The sequence below is a fragment of the Urtica dioica genome, chromosome 9 (assembly GCF_054948205.1).
Source record: "Urtica dioica subsp. dioica isolate 48M chromosome 9, U.dioica_male_clone48M_v1_H2, whole genome shotgun sequence".
NCBI lineage: Eukaryota > Viridiplantae > Streptophyta > Magnoliopsida > Rosales > Urticaceae > Urtica > Urtica dioica.
Genome location: NC_142764.1, coordinates 29,340,901 through 29,362,187, shown reverse-complemented (window position 1 = coordinate 29,362,187; position 21,287 = coordinate 29,340,901). Strand labels below are relative to the sequence as shown.

The 21,287-nt window shown below is 36.7% G+C and overlaps 5 protein-coding genes across 5 annotated transcripts; 1 reads left to right on the top strand and 4 right to left on the bottom strand.

Annotated features, from left to right (window-relative positions):
• Nucleotides 1-909: 909 nt before the first annotated feature.
• Nucleotides 910-4,337, bottom strand: LOC149386657 (uncharacterized). The gene is made up of 10 exons (XM_089627001.1): nucleotides 4,071-4,337; nucleotides 3,457-3,579; nucleotides 3,112-3,199; nucleotides 2,840-2,925; nucleotides 2,554-2,763; nucleotides 2,262-2,443; nucleotides 1,889-2,047; nucleotides 1,716-1,796; nucleotides 1,558-1,612; nucleotides 910-1,393 (listed from the first exon to the last, which is right to left on the bottom strand). The coding sequence occupies exons 1-10, from the start codon at nucleotides 4,179-4,181 to the stop codon at nucleotides 1,181-1,183; spliced, it is 1,308 nt and encodes a 435-aa protein (XP_089483127.1). The 5' UTR covers nucleotides 4,182-4,337; the 3' UTR covers nucleotides 910-1,180.
• A 1,628-nt stretch (nucleotides 4,338-5,965) lies between these two features.
• Nucleotides 5,966-6,644, bottom strand: LOC149386656 (late embryogenesis abundant-like protein). The gene is made up of 3 exons (XM_089625208.1): nucleotides 6,516-6,644; nucleotides 6,306-6,440; nucleotides 5,966-6,205 (listed from the first exon to the last, which is right to left on the bottom strand). The coding sequence occupies exons 1-3, from the start codon at nucleotides 6,570-6,572 to the stop codon at nucleotides 6,134-6,136; spliced, it is 264 nt and encodes an 87-aa protein (XP_089481334.1). The 5' UTR covers nucleotides 6,573-6,644; the 3' UTR covers nucleotides 5,966-6,133.
• Nucleotides 6,645-8,371: 1,727 nt separating this feature from the next.
• On the top strand, nucleotides 8,372-9,591 carry LOC149386655 (uncharacterized). Its single transcript, XM_089624868.1, has 2 exons — nucleotides 8,372-8,522; nucleotides 9,055-9,591. Exons 1-2 carry the CDS (start codon nucleotides 8,463-8,465, stop codon nucleotides 9,373-9,375), a joined length of 381 nt encoding a protein of 126 aa, XP_089480994.1. The 5' UTR covers nucleotides 8,372-8,462; the 3' UTR covers nucleotides 9,376-9,591.
• A 1,311-nt stretch (nucleotides 9,592-10,902) lies between these two features.
• Nucleotides 10,903-14,504, bottom strand: LOC149386654 (WD repeat protein). Its single transcript, XM_089627369.1, has 13 exons — nucleotides 14,395-14,504; nucleotides 14,112-14,227; nucleotides 13,924-14,028; nucleotides 13,701-13,816; nucleotides 13,437-13,591; nucleotides 13,259-13,347; nucleotides 12,693-13,173; nucleotides 12,341-12,457; nucleotides 11,974-12,206; nucleotides 11,801-11,883; nucleotides 11,512-11,623; nucleotides 11,336-11,410; nucleotides 10,903-11,237 (listed from the first exon to the last, which is right to left on the bottom strand). Exons 2-13 carry the CDS (start codon nucleotides 14,184-14,186, stop codon nucleotides 11,049-11,051), a joined length of 1,830 nt encoding a protein of 609 aa, XP_089483495.1. The 5' UTR covers nucleotides 14,187-14,227; nucleotides 14,395-14,504; the 3' UTR covers nucleotides 10,903-11,048.
• Nucleotides 14,505-16,682: 2,178 nt separating this feature from the next.
• Nucleotides 16,683-20,719, bottom strand: PWP2 (periodic tryptophan protein 2). Its single transcript, XM_089626719.1, has 7 exons — nucleotides 19,388-20,719; nucleotides 18,868-19,119; nucleotides 18,677-18,769; nucleotides 18,224-18,595; nucleotides 17,500-17,844; nucleotides 17,186-17,413; nucleotides 16,683-17,086 (listed from the first exon to the last, which is right to left on the bottom strand). The coding sequence occupies exons 1-7, from the start codon at nucleotides 20,630-20,632 to the stop codon at nucleotides 16,916-16,918; spliced, it is 2,706 nt and encodes a 901-aa protein (XP_089482845.1). The 5' UTR covers nucleotides 20,633-20,719; the 3' UTR covers nucleotides 16,683-16,915.
• Between the last annotated feature and the right edge of the window lie 568 nt (nucleotides 20,720-21,287).

Sequence of the window (21,287 nt, the reverse complement as noted above, 5' to 3'; positions counted from 1 at the left end):
CTCTCTCTCTCTAACCCACAGCATAACATAACATGCACACTTTATCTAAGCTAATGTGTCCCTAAAGAAAAGAAAAGAAAGAAAAACATTATAAACACATATATTACATGAATAGGTAATTTGAGAGAGAGAAATCTGGAATCCATTCTCTTGGGGAAGGGTAAAGGAAAGGGAATTGAGGGCAAACTGTAAAGAAGAGCAAAGGGAAGTGGAGGTACTCAAAATGCTGATTCGATTCTCCTCGGGAATCGCTTCCATGCACGACTCACTTCACTTCTACGACCAAGCTTAATTATTATTATTATTATTATTCTTATTATAGTACTCCCTTTTTCCCTCCCTGCCCAAATCTTCCTCTTTACGTGCTTCCACTATATAATATAGAAAAAGAAATGTATGTCATACTAATACTCATGTATGTTACCAGTATATCTACACTGGCTTTATTTTTCCTTTTTCTTTTCCAAATCCCACATGTTCAACAGTATACGTGGCTTCGCGACTAACTTTAAACAGTGAACATCATGGTTCGTTTTTTTTTTTTTTTTTTTTTTGGTTCGTGTTCAAATTGAACACAGGCAATCAAGTATAAACATAATTTCTTTAGTTTTACGTTTCGTTTTTGTTTCTCAGCATGCAAATCTTTGCCTTTTGAAAAAGAAAATATTATACATGGTTGGACCGGCTCTTTTTTTGACATTTCACTTTCCCCTAAATACAATAACTAGAGCCGAAAACTTGTACCATATAGTATAAGAAGAAAAAATTCTCTCTTTTTCATATACTTAATATTATAGCTGGTCCTACGGTATGCTAAGCAAGCACAATATATGTCATGCTAATTAAAAGCTTTAGGGTTTTGGGTAAATAGGAACACATGTTCGAGTAGAGAGCAAATGTTCCAGTAAATTGACGAATTCATGTACATATGATTGCAGTTGAATTTCAATTCTACAACTGCTTTGTTACAGAACTGACCTTACATATCTTACAACACTATGAACTTCTTTTCCTTATTTCCCACTTCTCATCTTAGTATGGTCCAACACCCAAAATCTACCAGATTTCATTTTCACCAACAGCTTTTCGAACAAAAGCATTGGCCAACAAAAATGCCCATTCTAACCTAATATTACCACACGGAAAAATAGCCAGAAGATTCATTTTCGCTTTGGAAGTTTCACTGTGACCCTTTGCGGCTTCGACTACCAGAACCAGAAACAGACCTCGGACCAGAAGATTCTGCAGAAGCAAACATCTCTCTGTGGCCTGGTGAAGGGCTTCCGCGGGACCCACGAGAAGGAACTTGACGAGGCGATGATACTGCGTTTGACTCGGTTCCTTTCGCCACCTCAGACTCTAAACTCCTCGCTTCGTCCTTCAACATCGCTAACTGACCCACCCAAAACAGTTCAGTTAACAAGTTTAACTTCACTCAAGTAAGTTATAAGACTATAAATACCGAAACGAATTCTAGACCAGAATTGATTACTTAATCTATAGGCTAAGTTTCGTCCTATGATATTGCGAAAGGGTGTTATAACTACGGTACTGTACCCGAGTTTCGTTCTCTCTTAAGCGATCTTGGAGGGCGTTGATGGCTGGACTCAAGCTGTAAGATTCAAGGAAAATAAGAATCAAACAAAAATCCGAGAAAAAAAAATAGAAGAAATTTGGCACATAAAATATATTCTTAACAAGAGCGTGATTCTAACCAATGTTCAATTAACTTGCACATGGACGCCTGATATGTTGATGAGTGGTGTATAAAAGTAAGCGGATGAACTTTCCAATCCCTGGGTAGAAATACATACATACAAATGTCAGAGCAAAGAGAGAAAGAAAGATGGTTTGCTTGGTTCTAGCAAAACAAAATCATTTTAGGAACCTGGCATTTTGAAAGATGGCCTGGTTATAAGCTGCTTGTTCCTCCTCGTACAGTACACGTTGCAAATCCGTAAACGAAGCCAAAGGTGAATCGAGTTTAATAAGAGATGAAGTTGGCAGTACGTATAGAGGAACTTCTTTCCTCACATACTCTGCACCACTGCCACCAAAAGGAGCAAATTCAAATACAAGGAATAAAGAAAAGGGATAGGTATTGCTGGTTAATTATTCAAAATAACGATAAATAATTCTTGTAACCTATTAATTGAATGAACTCCTGCATCGAGTTTAAAGACAGTATTAATAATAATAACCCCGGCATGAAGATAATCAAAAGATTGCAAGTGGGCAAGTATATATATACTAAAAAATACCTCATGTCCAAGTTTGAACGAAGCATTGCTTCTTGCATACTGTCCGACATGTCCATGGGGTCTATATCAAGCTTGTCATTTGAATGGCTGTTATTGTTGATCCCTCCTGGTCTTCCTTGTGTTGGATAGATTGTGTCAGCATTAGCAAAAAGACCCCCCAAATCAGAAGATCTTGCCACGCCCTATACCACATAACACGATAACACAAACGAGGAAGCCCTTGAGCAATGTATGACACACAATAATCAAATTATGAACAGTTCTTGATCCCTATTTAGATCAGAATATTAACCTTGGAGCTCCTCGAATCACCAGTGTCCTGTTCAAGAGTCTCTCCCTTTCCAGAGCTAGATCTCACTATTGCATTCTCTGAGGAGCTTAACGATGATTCGAGATCTATAACTGAACTTCTATGCGCGGGAGCTACTAGCGGAATAGGCTTCAACACCTGACTCTGCTTCCCATCAGAGGACTGAAAAGCAATGACTTGGATTCTTCCCACCTGATATGCAACAGAACGTAGCTTGCAAACACTTGTAATATACTAGATTTAATCACCTATGCGCAGCTTAACTAACCTTGTTCACGTCTTCGCTGAAACAGGAAAATATAAGTCCAATAAAGCCAGAATCCAGAAGTTGGTACATGCCCTGAGTCCGCACATCTGTGGATTCACATGTCAGTCGTAAGTGTCAAGATTAAAGCACACGTCCTCTCAATTACCGTTCTGCGTTATTTTTTTAGCTTAATTTAGATTAAAATGGTTGATTCTCAGGCTCTAGATGGAGCAACAATTATTAGTGGGGCCGGAAAATAGTAACGTATGAGAATGAGATGAAGATATACTCACCCACATGAGACGGAAGAACTGTAATGTGAGGATGCGAGTGATACCAACCAATCACTCTAGTCATTCTTCCGGTCGATGCTGTCATTCCGTGCTATGAAGTTAATATCAAACAATCTGATTTCTTTCATATAAACGATGTCCTATAAAGGGCTCTATATTTTCACAGAATAAATTACTTAACCTTAATATTTTAATGAAAACCATGCGCAATTGAAGATAAGATTCTTCCAAGAGCATATATCGCTCAAAATTGAAGTCCGTTCTCCGAGATCATAACAAGAAATGTCATATGATATAGTTAATTAGTTTTGCAAACAAAATTGTTTAAATTAAGATCAAGGATATCTCAGCCTGGGCTGAAGCGGCAGCTAACTGTTCAGGATTGGTCTCGACGCGATCTTTTCTTCGGTCTGATCGTGTTTGCGGCGATGCTCCCCAAATCAGTGCAGTCGTGTTTCCATTCTTGATCTGAGATCACCGAGGTTGTAACGAAGATTCAATAAGTGAACTCTAGAATTTGTAGCCTGATTGAGCATCGATAGATTCCACTGATATCCAATATTCGAATGATTCGTTTCATTGCTAGGCTTCATTAGGTAGTATCTTCATTTTGTAAAAGCTTAGAGCAAAAACGAGATGAAAATGAAAATTGCATGACAAATGTGCGTCTAGAAATACTCATTTAAATGATCGGACATAACAGATGAGAATCAACTCCAATTGCATCAGTAAAATAAAGTTCAATTTGAGATCGGTGAGACACTATTTCACAAGTCAACAAAATCACCCAAACGAAAATTCAGTGCGATTTGTTACAGAATTAAGACTCAAAATCCCAATCCGTCAAAGCATCGATATCACAGAAGTGCCAGGTTCTGAAATTTTTCATTTCTTAAGCCACAAAACAATCTAAACAATCAAAACCTAAGAACAGTATAAGATATTTTACTAAAAAAAACCTCGATATCGCCGAGAAGAAGTCCCATGATCTCTTCGGTCTCGGTGGACAATGCGTGAGTGAGACATGTCAGCCAAACATCCTCGGACATTTTCACGCTCGTCAGAGACATTTTGGCCTTGTGGTGACTCAAAGCATGTGATCCGTGCGAAGAAGAATTAAAACGAAAAGAGCTGTGTTGTGGAGATTGTGAAGAAGAAGAAGAAGAAGAAGAAGAAGAAGAATGAGAGAGAGAGAGAGAGAGACTCGTTTGTGATTAATTGTCTACAGTCGGTTACAGCCTTTTACCGTACACTGCTCTGTCACTCCATTCGATTTGGCGATCTTAAAACGACTGGTCGTGTTATTAAGATTTAAGATGATTCCATGGATTAATTGTTTATGTTAATATTTGAATTATTGAACTATAATTTTAATTGAGAAAAATAACTATACTATTTAGACTTCATAATTTATATTGTGATATTTTAAAAAAAAAATTATATTGTGGTATTTGAATCCCTTTAATTTTCTTAGTTATAGTTCATACATGTTACACTATTAGAAATAAATTATAGAGAAATTGTCCCATTTGTCACCAATTTCATAACATTTTCCCACTTTTCAGCAAAAGACTAATTTTTCCTAAAATACCACCATCTATGTCAACAATGTTGACATCTATTTTTTCCCTTCACTATGAGATGTCAACATTGTTGATATAGATGTCAACAATGTTGACATCTCGGTGTCATTTTGAGAAAAATTAGTCTTTTGCTGGAAAGTGAGAAAATGTTATAAAATTGGTGACAAATGAGACAATTTCTCTAAATTATATTACACGCTCTCCTAAATCGTACTCTATTTTCTTTTGTTCACCAATTCGTATCAATTTTTATATATGATATTAATCGTTACAATAAACAGTTGATATAGATGTGTTAGATTCTTAACAATTATAAACAAGAAAGGGCGACGAGTGAAATATCGGATTGTTCCAAGTTTTTTTTTTTTTCAAATTTTTGGCACTTATGAATTAGAGAATTTATAGCGATGGGCGTTGTGCTGCTGTAAGTATTTTGTGATTTATTTCTTATTTTTTTATATGCTTATATTTTGGTAATGATTTATGTAACGGTATTTTGGTCTTTTAAGACTCGTTTGTAATGGTCTATAACTATCTTGCAATATATTGCAATTCAACAATTTTGATTTGGCTAGCTAATTAGCTATTCTACACTTAACATTATAGATTAATTATACAAAAAGTAAAAATATAGCCATACTTTTATCTAATTCTAGAACTTTTATTCATTCATTATTTTGACATAAATTAACTACCATGATAAATTTAATTAAATTAAATTGACATGTTATCTAAGTAGATTAAATTGACTGCTAGCATAGTAAATTAAATTTAACAAAGTTAAGAAAAAAAAAGTCTCACTCGAAGTTATGGCATTTGAATTACTGTGTATGCTTGTTTAATGAGAGCTCAGGGTTCAAATTCGCACCCGTCGATTGCCTAATTCAATAATGCTAATGTTATTTCATATTATTGAACTGTTGATTTTGATTAAACTTTATTTTAATTTATCTAGGAAAGAGATTTATGATAAATTAGTGTGTGCGGAATTCTAAGAAATTTGTTGTCTTGGTTGGACATTTTTTATTTTTAGTTTTTAATATTATCTCTCATCGCTAAATAGTTGAGGGGATGTTTGTATTTATTTAGTTATATTTAAACTAATGAGGGAATGTTGTGTTTGTATTAAGGTGTTAAATTAATATATATAGAAGATTTGAGGTATTATGTTAATATTCCACCAAACAAATTGTAACAAATACTAGCCCACACTAACGTAAATAAGGACACAAAAACCGAGCCGGCGACAATTATTATTATTAGAACTGAACGAAAAAATAAAAACACATAATGGCAATGAATGAATCATGCCGGTGTTACATCACAAAGAATATGGATGCAAATACATTTATTTCCTAAACAAATAGCATAGCAAGAAAAAAAAATGGAATTTATTAAATTTAGAGGTGGTCGGTGGCTGCCGGAGACCTGAGATCCGATCACTTCATTCCCAATGTGCTCTTCACTGCATCAGCCGCTCCCTGAGCCGCCGACTTCACTTGCTCTCCGGTCTAATAACAATTACATTCATAAAATAAATATATGAGACATTGATCTCATATTTATAAGTAAATAACGAAGAAAATTTATGTATGCATGTATAGAGATTGCCTGTTGGAGAATGTTGCTGGATTGGGTGGTAGTTTCAGAGGCAGTGTCTTTGACAGATTGAACCATACTTGAGCTCTTCTCTGACGCAGCCTCTGATTTGTTTGATGCCTCATTCATAAGCTCATCTTTCTTCACCTATACATATAATATATACATACAAATAGTTCATTTACGTAATTACTATTGATTATGTAATAATAGTAGTAGTACCTGAGCTTGGTCGGCCATTTCACCAGCCTTGTTTGAAATATCCTCTTTGCTTGCCATTTTGGTGTTATGAGAGAGATTGTCTTTTCCTTTCTTTTTTTTTTTTTGTCTTTGTTGTAATCGTTTACAAAATGAACTGTGTTTTATGAAAGCTCTTGGGTAAATGAGACGTATATATAGAGTTTTTTTTTCTCCCTTGTGTTTGGAAGTTTGAATTGTATGATTACTACGTTTACGTACGTACCGCATTGTTTTGCGCTATACATGCATGCACTAACTTCCACGTACGTATTAATATGTGGAGTGATCCGGTAGAATGAATCAAAACGGATTATTTTTAAATGTTGGGAATTAGTCATAAGCTATAGCATATAGTTCGGAGATGGAACTTAATTAATGTGGTTCTTAAAATTACAAATGGCTTCTGTTTAATTTGAAGGGTTTTATTTCAATGTCTCAAACGGAAATCTACGTGTACTACATGTGTGCGTGTATATATTTATATTCACTTTTTTTTATATTCAGTTTTATAACACGTGTCTTGAACATATATCTCGAGATAATAACAGTTAGTCGGTCCACTTGATTTACAATACATATATACGACAAGTAAACCGCTCTTTGATTTTCGATCTGATCTATTCACCCCTAATAGATTTCGTCCAGGCTCTGAAAACATAGGAAAGTGTTATATAAAAATAATAATAATGGATAAAAATAGATAAAGATAATGTGCAGTTAAATTTTTGTAATTACAATTACGATTGTCATCTTATTCCTTTATGAAGACAATAACATCGTAAATGTACGGACTCGTAATGATGAGTCGGCTGTGAGCTAAAGGATAAAGCAGTTTGATTATCCCATTTTTAATAATTGCAATTGATATTTTATTTTTAAACGTACGGACGCATAATTAAGCTGATTGTATGAAAATTCAGTTATCCGATTAAATGGACCCAAATCGATTATTGAAAGAGAAGTGATAGCCATCAAGGCTCAAGCTGATATAAATCAGTGAAATAAAGAGAAGTGGGACATTTATATTGGTGATCGCAAACAACTTAGTGAAATTGTCATCTGACTATTTCCAAAAAAAATAAAGAAATTAAAAATTAAAAAAAATTGTCATCTAAACTGAATATATAATCACTGTCAGGCTAGCTTGAACAATCTATATGGTTGAAGTTTTAATCCGGTAGATCAGATCGTAATTACAAAAATCTGAGAGAAACCAATTGGCAGGTGATCTCCACTTTCATGTTGGTTTATATTTTTACATGTAGGTAATCTCCATTTTTTCCGGTCCTAAAACTAAAGTATAATGAGAAGGAAAACAACTACTTAAATAGATAAATAACTAGCAAATTAACCGACTAAAACTAGAAAAATTTCTAATTATCCAACTGTTTTGTAAATTTAGCTAATTATGGTCAACATTTTGTAAGTTTTAAGTAAACTTTAGGTGAATAACCAATGTTTTAAGTACCGTTCAATAATGTGCCGAAGATACACCCTTACCATGTTCGAAATCTGCTTCTCTCAGCGGATTGATTCAAGCGGTGTTCCGTTTGTACCGCCAGTGAACACCAATTGTTTATTTTGGCCGGTGGTTCAGACAGGAATTTGGTTGCACTCTTCAAAGCGTGTAAGTGTTATAAAACTGACACGTGTCTCTCTTTGTCGGAGTTGCTGCGTGGCATAACCACATAGGCTGAGTCATCGAATCTATCTACCGGAAACGATGTAAGCAAAGGCACGTCCCAAAAACACGTGTCAACGAGAACCATACGTGTTGCACTCTCAGCTTATCTCCACCACTATAAAAACGTACACATATACGATACCAGAGTACCACTAAGCTTTTCAAGTTCTAAAGAAACCAACAAATTAAATTGAGCTGAGCAATCTGTTTTGATTCAAAAGTCAGAGATCAGAAGGGGAAAAAAAATGGCATCCCACAACCAGAAGCCGAGTTACAAAGCTGGCGAAGCCAAGGGACAAGCTGAGGTATTTAAAATAAAAACACAGGAAAAAAGCTAGAAATAAATTTTCTAGCTATTTATTTACCATTTAGCACGTTGTAACTAAATTTTAGTAAATTATTTACTTATCATCATCGCCTAAATTTTAGTAATTATAATACCAACAACCATTGCACAATATTCTCAAATATTGTGCCTTTGCATATATCTAAAATTTGTATCTTGTTTTTTTATTTTTTTTTTATATATACAAGATATATATGTTCAATTCTATGCATTTTGTAGATAGTACATATGCTGAGACTATATATATCTAGGGATAACTCTAAAATCACCATTTGAAACTTGAATTATAATCAAATTTGTTGATAAATATAGTTATTTATTCAACACATTTTGTAAATAAACAAGTTTATTTATTGACAAAAGTCATCAATAAGTAGTTAATAGTAGGTAAAAAAAAAAATTTAAATGATCATAATTTATATATTATCCCATGCATGCGTATATATATATTTAGGAATTCCCTTATATCTAATAGCTAGTTTAATTCACAGGAGAAAACGAACCAGATGATGGGGTCAATGGGGGACAAGGCTCAAGCAGCGAAAGAGAAGACTGGGGACACGGCCCAAGCAGCCAAAGAGAAGACTCAGAGCGCGGCCCAACAAACGAGGGAAAAGGCCTGTGACGCGGCCCATCGGGCCGGAGAATCGGCCCAATCTGGGAAAGAGAAAACCGGCGGAATTCTCCAGCAGACCGGCGAGCAAGTGAAAACCATGGCCCAGAAAACCGCCGAGGCCGTGAAGAGCACTTTCGGAATGGCCAACCAAGAGGAGGTTGACAATCCCCAAACTCGGAAGTCCAGGGATATTTAAGGGATTTTCCCCAACTTTTGCTTTTTTTAATCCCAATAAAATATGAAATAATGTCTTTGTGTTTTTGTTTCGGTTTTCTTTCTGGTCTTTGCTTCGTTTTTATAAACAGTGGCAAATGTGAAAGAATGTTTGTGCTTTTTCTGTGTCACAGGGCAAGCTAGGGCTGTATAATATCTATTTGAAATCTTAAATATAGTCTTTAGCTATTTGTCTAAACTTGTCTCTTGAGGTTCTTTAGATTTGGTTTTTGTGTTCGTTGTGTTTTGATATATTTTGATAAGAGCATCAAAGTCGCTTATCGAAAATTTAGTTTCCCACTTTAAATTGAAGATAATGACCGTTATATATGTCGATTTATTTTAATGTCATGTGAAGCTACTCATCTTCAAGCTCATCGCATGATGCTATTTCATGACAAAAATGAAATCTGAAATATATGGAAATTTTAGAACTTCCATCTCCGCGTAGAAGAGAGAGAGAGAAGAGAGAGAGAGAGGCAGGAAAAAAAAGGTTTAGCTCCTTGTAAATCTTACGACATTTGTTATAATATAGCATTCGGCTTTTAGAGAATATTGACCGTTAAAAAAAAGGAGAAAATTGACAATATAGGCTTAATTGTAACCTGCATTGATTCTTCATTCCTAACAATATATTATGTACATACGTCAATGGTATAGTATGTGGAATCCGATAAAAACATACAACACAACACTACAAGACGAAAATAAATATACAAAATACCTACTTAAAAAGGCAAATACTTATGTATAGCAAAACTCCCGACTTTTGGTCATCTCCAATGCAACTGTAAAACGTCAAATACCGTGTGCAAAAACTTCTCCAACCATACTATTAACAAACCACAGTCCACACACCATATTCGTTTGTACGGTATTACGCTAGGCGTGATACTGTGTGTACACAGCAAATTTGTTTTTTTGTAAAAAATAACACTTAAAGACTATTTATATGTGGATATATTTATATATATATATATATATATATTTATTTATTAAACCATATAATAAATAGAAGTTTATTTATTATTAATTGTTGTCATTTATTTCTGTGATATTCTCTTGATAGAGAATTTATTTGTTGATATTATCATTTATCTCATAAGTTTCGTACTTTTCACTGCCTATATATATATATGACAACACCTTCTATGAAAATAGACATCTTCAAAATAGGAATTTCCTTTTCACATATATGCTATATAATACGATATATATATATATATATATATATATATATATATGTACAAAATAATTTTAATCAGTTAATTAAAAATATAGGAATTATCTTTAGTTTTAATAATATAATAATAAAAAAATGTGTTTTTAATGTGAAATTTAATAAAAATAAAATTGGTGCTAAAAACGCACAAATTGCGTGATTTCAACCCTAAATTTGGTGCATGGTTTAGAATTAAACCTTAAAACATGCCAAAAGTAATAACCTAGTTGATAGTATGCATATGCATGCTAGTTTGCAGTCCTGTCATGTATAGGCGCTTTAAGCACATTTCATACTAAAAATGCATGTAAATTTAATTAACTTTTGCTCAAAATTGTTTCGTTCACTCTGAACGTTCTCAAGAGAATAATGTAACACTACTATTCTAAAACCCCAAAACTTTTATATGAACCTTGAAAAAAACACTACCCAACTCACTCACTCATTCCATCACTGCCTTCGAGGCCTTCGAGATCGCTGAGACCACCTAAATCCGCTTCATCATTTTCATCATCGGTTTCCATGACCTCATCATCGTCTTCGGATTCCTCTTCCTCGCTCGAGTCCTTGTCCTCAAAGATGACCGGAGCGACCGTGCCACTTTCATCTTCTTCGTCCACAATCTGTACCCAAAACATCATTTAGTAAAAAAAATAAAAATAATAAAAACAAAAACACTTTGTGTTCTCTTAGGTGTTAATTCATGTGTTTCAAAGCTTACCCCGGTGTAAAGCACGTCCAACACACTTGATAGCTGAAGAGCTGATTGGAATGTGGACACTCTTGACTCTATCAACTGCATAGTTTCAACAACAAAATCCTCATTCAGTTTCAGACACATATGGAAAAAGAAAAGAGATGTTACACACTATGAGTCGTCTGACATGGTCGGTGTACCTGATACAAAGAGTTTAAAGCAGCCATAGACGATTGCTGAGACATTATTCCACTTGAATGCTGAAGAAGTAAACTTTTCAGCCATGGCAGTGCACATGCCAATATTGCACCCCTGAACAGTTAAAACATAAGCCAAAATTTACTGGTGAGTCACATTTATCTCATCTACACTTGTGCTTCATATGAGAGTAAAAAAAAGCCCAAATTGGGGTTCAGTACCAATTGCTTGGGATTTGTATAGGCTATAACGTAAACGATTTAATTTCACCACTACTATGTTTTCTTTTACCTCGACTGGGTGATTGACATAAGAGACTGCAAGAGCTTCAGAACATGTGATGGACTCAACTGTGAGATAGATTTTGCGATAACCTGAAGCCATACATTATATTATTATTATTCATAATGACACTATAATTAAGACAAGATACCCCCAAAAAAAAAAAAAAACGAAAGACTGACTTTTTCATCTTGGGTGTACAAGCAATCTAAGAGAAGCACGCGGTCATCAGCATTTAGCGCTTGCTTGAGCAGAATGTGGACAGAGTCTGCACTTGGAGGCTTAGCATCGAGATTAGACTCGTTATTCATCACTGCATCGCTGTCTACTAAGTTCAAATCGGCAAGTCTGTCCCCCATTGTTGGCTCGTCTAAACTGTCATCAACAAGAACTCCACCGTCAGCCTCTTCGTTACCTGAATCAGGAACCCCCAAGTTGATCTCTCTCAGTGTTATTCTTCAATCATGATTAAATTAAATTTGCATACATGTTCGAGGATTATGTGAAGTATAAAAGATATAGGGCAAGGACAGAGAAGTAAATCTTTACCAGTATCAACCAGATCTTCCAGTGTTGGCTGATCTAGATCGGAAGCTGCGCGTTTCTTGTTTTCTTTTTTACTTTTCTTTGACAAAGCTGTTGCTTCTAATTCCAAACCATTCACATCTGTGAGAAAGAAAGTAATTAATAATCTCGGAGAACGATCCAGCCCTAACAAATGTTTTTAGAAAATAAGCCGTGGACTATTTGCATGAGAAAGACAACACTTTGATTTTGTGGGAGACTAATAATCTTAACCAAAGAGACCAAATGAATCCAGGCAATAAAACAAGTAATCGGGAACTTTAAACAGTACAGAAAAAAAAAAAAAAAAAAAAAAATTATGAGACAGTTAAGAAACCTTTTTCAGTAACTTCAACATCCTCCCCTGGATTACTAACATCCACAAGGCTAAACCGTGGTTGATCGATCGAGCCATAGGCTATGAGAGCTCTAATCCGATTGCTCGAGTCCAAATCTTGCAACCGTGCAGCAACGATAGAGACGCGACTCTTCTTGGCATCTTCATTGACTGCCTTGCACGTGATCCTAGTCGGACTAACCTCCTCTTCTTTCTCTTCTTCTTCTTCTTCTGACTGGGCTCTCAGATGCCAAACATAAGCTCCCGATTTCGAGACGGCCAGCACGGCCGTCCCCGACTCGCCACTGCTTCCGTTCTTGCAATCGAAACTTAGTGGAGCGTGTTTCATGGCGAGAGAAGAACCGCGGCTTGAAGTGTTGGCATCAATATCCAAATTCCACACTTGAAGATGTTTATCCCCGGGACCTATCGTAACCACTGTTTTGGCATCGTCCGATATAGAAGCACGCTCAACTTGGCCCTGTTAGAACAACAAACGACACTCCCATTACTGCCGCGAGACGTTGAGAAAACTATCCGTGAATTTCAATATTTTCGGCACTCACCAAATCTCTAGAGATATTTAACACCTCTTTGCCACATTCCAAGCTTAAAACCCGTAGTTTACCATCAGCCACGGCTAGGAACTTCTCATCTGACACACCAAAAATCACATTAATGAATTCTTGGAAGAAGTCAAGTCATCAAACGGTAACGTAACTTTCAGTTGTCTTTATCACTAACCACATGAAATGGCTAAAGCCGTTATCGACTTTTTTGAAGCTTTGAACTCTCCTACGAGCTCTCCGGTCTCCGAGTCCATGTTATGAACCTTTCTATCTGCTCCAACCACGTGTAGATTACGCCCTTTATTTGTGAAATAGACCCCTAAAACTCCGCTGCACAAAACAAATAAATTAAATGAATCAGATTTGCATTAGGCAATGCAAACTAATTATGTTAAAGACTGAAATATATTGCTTGAACTGGATTTAAACAATATCATACACGGAGAAAGAATCTGTATTTTTCCACTTGGTATCTCCAGCGGAAACGTCGACGATAAAGACGTGACCATCATCAGTGGCGAGAGCAACTAAGCAAGTACCGCGTTCTTTCTTACGCTATAAGTTCCAAAATTCAAACAATTAGAAAGAAAAAAAAAAGGTAATGAATCCTTAAAACTCAATTACTGTCCAACTTGAGCTACAAAGTCCAGAAGCAGAACCACCTTCTTCCCTACAAAACTGCAGGCCAAACAAGAGAAATTGCTACCGAATTCTCTTTCTTCAGGCTTCCACTCCGCCAATAAACTTCCACTATTCGTGTTCCAAATCTGAAACATCAACAGAATTTCTTCAACAACTAGGATTGCACTGAAAAGAAAACACAATAGTAAGAGCCAAAGAAGAGGCTTACCATGACGGTTTTAACGGTGGTCAAAACGGCGAGAAAATCGCCATCCGCAGTGAAAGCTGTGAGTGTGTCCTTCATTCTCTCTTCAACTATTTCGAGAAAACCTAAAAATTTTCTCACTGCACAAAATTTGTATTCTTATTATCTCAAACGTGGATTAAATAACAAGAAATGAGACAAACTTCAGTAATCGAATCCTCCGACGCCGAAACAACTTAGGCACGCCTCTACTCTCCGACCATGATTATCAACGAAGACAAGATAAGGAAGATATAAGGTGTGTTACCTTGACGAGCACTCTGAAGAAAACTCGAAGTCGGTGACGGTGGTTCTCGGCGGCGGGAGAGGAAGAAAAAGAGAAGAAGCACAAACTCAGCTGTAGAGAGAGGGGTTTTTTTCTTCTTTTGTTTTTGGAGTCTCAACTCATAATAATAACGCCACATATCTGTTGTCGTTTATGGGGATATAAAGACTACACGTCGTTTGTTGTCATTTTTCTCAAACTTAAACCCTAGAAAACACGATTCCTTTTTTGAATGCTTGTTTTATATTTTTCATAATTAAAAAAAAAAAAAAAAATATATATATATATATATATATAATTAATTTGTTCCTCACTATTCTACTTTTTTAATTTTTTTTCGGGGGCAAAATTTCCATGGTAATTACAAAACTTATAAATTCTATAAATGAAAAAAAGGGAGAGTTAAACTTTTTACATGGAGTTATTTTTTTAATATTGATATTTGAATAGTTCAGCTTTAATTGAGAGAGAGAGAGAGAGAATTCTATTACTTCCTAAAAAATAGTAACAAAACAATTAATATTAATTAGCAAAAATAGAATACTAATCTGAATATCAGTTTAAACCCATTCCACAATCCGGAAGGGCAAAAATAAGATTAGTACACGCATACAAATATGCCAGATAAGCAATTTGGTTATTTTGCTAAAAAAATTTAAAACGTTGGCTATAATAATATTATCACGTTTCAAGTGGCTTAATAAGTTATAAATTTCTTTAAAAAAATAAATAAAAAGTGGAAATTGCTGCGTATTAGTGGGCGTAATTGTCATCAAAGCCGAGATATAGAAAGAACTCAACGTAGGGAAGCCTAATCCGAGATTAAACTCCAGCGTATCTCTAATCTCTCAACGATCACCGTCTTAGTTGAGCTCTTTCTTTTTTACTCACTTGTTTTCCACATCTAATCTCCATTATTAACGTGCTTTTTTGTGGGAGTAGAGATCATGCTCTACTGAACCGTGACGGAGCAAGAGAAGTAAGCTTAGCAGTATGTACATATTATGAATTATGATGTATGTTAAGTGAGGTAAATTCCAATTTCTATGCTGTAGTTTTTTTAAAATCGAGTATTTCCCTGGTTTTCCTTTTTCTCTCGAATCGCGATAATGATCCAACTGTCAGAATATCAAAGACCTAGAAGATTCGTTTTTGTTTCCAGTTTCTTGCAAAACAAGAAATCAATATCCATTTCTTCTTTGATCATCGTTTATTGATAATCAGTCCACTTCACGAGCTTTCAAACACACGTCGTTGTACTGATTCATTTTAATTTTATATTTATTTCATCTCGACTTGGTGGAAATATGGATTCGAATGAAAAGCGTGTGCTCCAAGAATTGTCAGGATTGACTCACCAGGTATGCTAACATTTCGTATAGTATGTCTGTTCATTCAATCAATGTAATGTGTGTGATGTATGAACTAAGAACCTTGAAACTTTTTTTTTTCTTTCTAATTCAGTTAATTGTAGGGAATCACAACGCCGGCGAGAGAAGTATATCAACAAACACAGATCTGAATTCGTGCTTCGGATCGGACCATTACCAGGACGTTTTTTGACTCGTTCCCAATTCACGTAAGTCGTGGCATAATCGAACAGGACTTTCTGTAAATTCCAAGGTTGACCAAATTTTTGGTGTCGATAACATCGGAAGAATCGCATCGACAAGAAATCCGAAGAGGCTAGAGTTTGACTTTGACCTAAACCAACTACATGACTCGAGTGCTAGCTCGGTTGCTGCTCAATTTGATCACCTTCAAAATCGAGCCGATTATTCCGTTTCTCACTCTCTGAGCCCTAACAATGGAGTTTCTCGGTTATAATTTCGTTAACCTTTAGTTCGATTCTCCTAGTCACTTTTCCTTCAGATAAGCTCAGAGACAAGCAGAAATATCGGTTCTATCAAGAAGCTAGTCTCTCTTTTTGTTTCGCCTTCGTCGTTGCGAGTCTAAAAACATCCCAGCTTTATTTCTTCCTTTCTACGATGGGACCAGATTTGCACATGCTGAGAACTCGTAATGTAAATCCAGAAGGTTAGAATTGTTAATTAACCCAGAATTCTGAACCAAATTAAGTTTTTTTCCCCCCGCTTTCTAATCATTACTTTTGGAAGTTTTGTTGCAGTTGAAGATCAACCAATTCATAAGCGAGAGAGCGCAAAAGATCAAACAATAAACCAGGAATCATGCGGTAATACAGTTCCATGGATATGCCTGCCAATTCCACAGCAATATATACTTTTTTTGCTGTGTTTTTGTTTCTTCAGTTTGTAAAAAACTAATTTTTCGATAGAAAATCTCAACTACGAGTTCCAGTAATTTCATTTATCCGACATTTTCTTTGTTCTTACAATCATGACTACCAAAATTGACACAGAAAAAACCCATTCATCCCACATCGTGTATTGACTCGATCGAATCGCCAATAAAGCCTATCTTAGCTTACACATACAAAAAATCGAGAAGAAAGAAAAGGAAAAAAAAACGGGACGCATGTGAATTACTTTGTGGCGCTCATCGAACATAGATATTGAAGCATATATTCGTTGGACGAACAAGTATCCGCTAAGTCTTGATGTGTTCTTGTGATTGCCTTCTGTAACGACTTTAAGCTCGGAAGCAGCTTTTGGTTGTTCTGTTGGATAGATTTTCCTTGAATTTTGAAAAGCTCCTACAACCACACAATCAACCGCGATAAATGTCATAAGTCAATCCATTCGACTGCTATTTATATCGGTGGCTGATAGAAGGGGAAAATATATTTACATACCTGAGACCATCGGAGAATGAATTCGAGATGTGCACAGCTCTCAAGAAGATCAGCGAGCACTTGGATTAACCTCTGCAAATATCTCTGAGGGGTCGAGGAGATAACAGCAGGGATGTCCAGTGGGCTCACTGAAAATATGCTCTTCTTAATTAGACTGTCCTCGTTTAAGCGAAGGCTTAGAAGTAAAGCTCTGCTCGGTTGTCCTTCGTTCAGTGCCTCTTCCACTGCCTGTTCCACATTATATAATGGATAAGAATGCTTCTATTTATTTATTAACTTCTTAAATTCAAGGTTATGATCTAGATTTTAAATACCTCGGGCGTAACATCTATGTCGAGATCCACTGGGTCAAACATGAATGAATCGTCGATTGAGTAAACGAGAACTCCCTCGGTGGTCGATGCTGCGAAGCTTCGGCCGGTGGGTGCGAGTCTCAGGCACTTTGTTCGAACGATTGCCCTTCCACGGTTGGCCATGGATCCTGGTAAATCGTGTCCTAGCTTACCACGGGTTTGTTTTCCGACACCTTCTTCCACATCGCTGTTATCGTCGTCGATTAAATCTAGTGGACCAGCCTCGGTCATGTTTTTTGAGTTCAAGAAATCGAGTACTCCATCCAAGGAAAGGTTGTGAGATATTTGAAACCGTCGGAGCAATACCTAAGCAAATAATAGAGGTTCAACATATAGTTAACACATGGATGTGTATGGTGGTTTGGAAAAATTGTGACCCAAGGCAGACAAAATTAGAAAATAAACCAAACCGAACAAAACCACTTTAGACTGTTTTTTTACATAAATTTATAAATTTCCAAATTTAATTAGAAAAATAACTAAAAAAAATTAAATTATCCTAACTTTGGAACTAGTCCAATCTAAACCTCAGTTTGAATATTTGATACATGACTAGACCGCTTGAGACCAGTTAAAGAAACAAGACCAGACTATAGAAAAATCCGGTTTTGACCGATCTGATTTAGTATAAAAAATTATTATTTATAAAATTGAAAGAGAAATAAGGAAAGCAAAACATACTAACCTGATCAGCGACATCGTACATGCATATGTATTTGCTACTTCCTGCGGCTAATATATAGCTCCCATCAGCAGAGTAGCACAATGTTGTGAAACATTTTCCTGAACTTGAATTAGCCGCTGATCTGCGATCTGTCATCAAACGACCTCCAGCAATGTCTCTGCGGCCCTCAATTGTGTACATTAGTGAACCGTTAATTGGGTCCCAGAAATGAATATTGCCGTCCAATGTACTGCAAGCCAGCTGTTTGCTATCCGGACGATAAACCACTGTGAGTACATCGTGTGTGTGAAGAAATGTTTCCACAGCATCTTTTCCTTCAAAAACATTCCACAAACGAACTGTTTTGTCCCACGAGGACGAAGCCAACACAGCCTACAACAATGGGAATTGAACATCACATTATTAAAAGAGCATAAACTCGAGATTCGACGCAGAGGGAAAAATAAAACTCACATTCGAGGGAGAAAACATCAACCCGTGAACTGGACCTGTATGGCCACTAAGAACGTCCAACAAACGGCCTGTCTTCATTGACCATACAAAAATCTGCCATCGATACCACAAAAACAAAAAAAGTCAACACAAACAGAAAACACGAACGACTCAGAGGACTTGCAAAACTGTTGAACAACGAGAATCAGAACCTCAAAAAAATCTAGAGTCCCCGCACATATAACATCGCCGCTCAAATCAACCGCCAGAGACACGAACTGCCTGGAAGATGGGGTCGTGAAAGTCCGGAAATTTCGATAGCGAAGCGTATCCCATGCACGAACGGTTCCATCCAGAGATGCACTCACAAGAGAATTGTTGTTCCCGACAAACTGAAGGGCAGTAACGGCATCTGTGTGAGCCGTAAACGTTGCGCTGCAGAATCCCGATGAAGCATTCCAAATCTGCATTAACGCAAGGAAGTGATATGTTCATGAGTACGATCAACGGAGTCCGCAACAAGATTTACTTGGGAAAAAACAAACATGTATCTACTATTCATAACAGATGTGATACGATCCGAGGTAGAAAGAAAATGATACACAAACAGTAATTTATTGATGAACCAATCACGTTACTGTACCACTAGAGAAACTGACATAATAATAATTGAATAAGTAAATTACTAATTTGGCCTTCGGGGCCTAACAAATTGTTGATTGGGCTGTGTACCTTGACTTTGTAATCATCTGCTCCGGTGGCTAACTGTTGTGAATCCGGAGTATACGCCAAGCAATTCACGTCAAAGTAGTGACCTTGTTGCTTCATTTCGTACGTGGTCGATCTCCAATTCCACACAAGCAATTGCCCGAGTTTGGCGCATCCGAGCGCCAACCAACTCCCGAGCTCGTTGAACACCGCCGTCGTGATCTTCTCTCTCGATATCGACAGCAAGTGAATGCACACGAAATCGGGCATCTGATAGAGCGCAAACACGCCGTTCGAGAACCCGGCGACCATCATATCAAGCCCTCGGTGATAATCGCAGGTCGTCAGTTTCGCCGGCGTTTGGCCGGAGCTGTCCTTCTTAAGCAGCTCCCATTTCCCTTTCCGCAAATACCCACCTCCAACTTCCAAATTCCCGTCATTAGCGCTTAAAGCCTTTCTCTTCTTTGGATTCTCAGCGTCGTTCTCTTCTAGATTTCCTTCACTATCCCTATCAGGTGTATCCGGCGAAGGAGGTTCCGAGTCATCAACTTCCATATCATCGGTTTGACTCTCATCGGGAGTGAAACCCCAACTGAATATATAGCCATCTCGGGCTACTGTATAGACTCTGTTCACTTTGTTGGTGTTCTTATCGACTCCGAAGAAACTACCGACAACCGAATCTCTGTGACCTAGGAACATAAATGGCTTAACTCTAGCCTGGCCAGGTTTCGAGTTAGATTTCGACTTTACCTCCTCCAAGCAAAACAGCCTCGCCGTCAAGTCCTTCGAACCTGCCAGCACATAATTCGAGTCCGGGCTCCAATCCAAAGCCGTGATCTTGTCGTCGAAATCGGCGAAATTTCTAACCAATTCAAAGGGGAAAAATTCTTTCCTGAAACCCGGAGAGCGCCAGATTTGGAGCAACTTACCGGCCGCGACGGCGATGTAAGCGCCGTTAGGGCTGAACTTGACGGCGTTGACGGCGTACTTGAAGGTGATTCTGTGGAGAACCACTCGGCGGCGGAGATTTATGAAAAGGCAACGGCGATTCTCGTCTACCGCTAGAAGGAAAACTCCGTCCGGCGAGGCGGCGATTCGAGAGATGTTAGACGAAGCCTGGTCGGCTAGGGTTAGGGTTTCCGGTTTGAGAGGGTCGGTGACGGAGATACGGTTTCCGACGGGAGAGACGACCTCGGTGTTGTTGACGATGACGACGTTGCCTCCTCTGTACGGAGCTCCGATGAGGTTCTTGAAACGGAAGTTCATCTTTAGTACAAATCGAAATGGAATCCGCCGGAGAAAATATTTCCTCGGCGACCAAGCAACAGCAAGTGAGCAAAGAAGAAGCTAGGGTTTAGCAAAGGGTTTAGTCATGGTTATGAGTTTTATATATTATACATTTTTACTTTTAATTTAGAAGATTTACAAATAGACCCTGAGCATTAACTTTATATTGATTTTTAACCTAAACAATTGTATTGGTTTTTTTTTTTTTTTAATGATGATTTGATAGCAATTAGGTGAAAATTTTTAACATTTTATATATTACTATTGTTGAATTCTTCTTCTATTTCTGATAGTTTCTTTACCATTCGTAGTATCTCTAAATATTTTCTACCATTGTTTTAACATTTTCATACTTTGTCTACTTGTGTATTCATTTCTTTAACCATGGTTACTAAAAAAAATTATTATAAATTTTTCAAGAGCTCTTTTTTTAGAGTTAACCAATTCTTCTTCACTCGTTTTTTTTTTCATAACCCAAAACATATTCCCGACAAGATATAATTTTTTTACGTTCTAAAAAGCAAATCAACACACACACAAAAACAAAAATTATAAAAACCTAAAAAAAACATAGCTTTAAATAATTGAACAAGAAAGATAAAACCTGAAAATTCAACAAAGAATTGCATCAAGC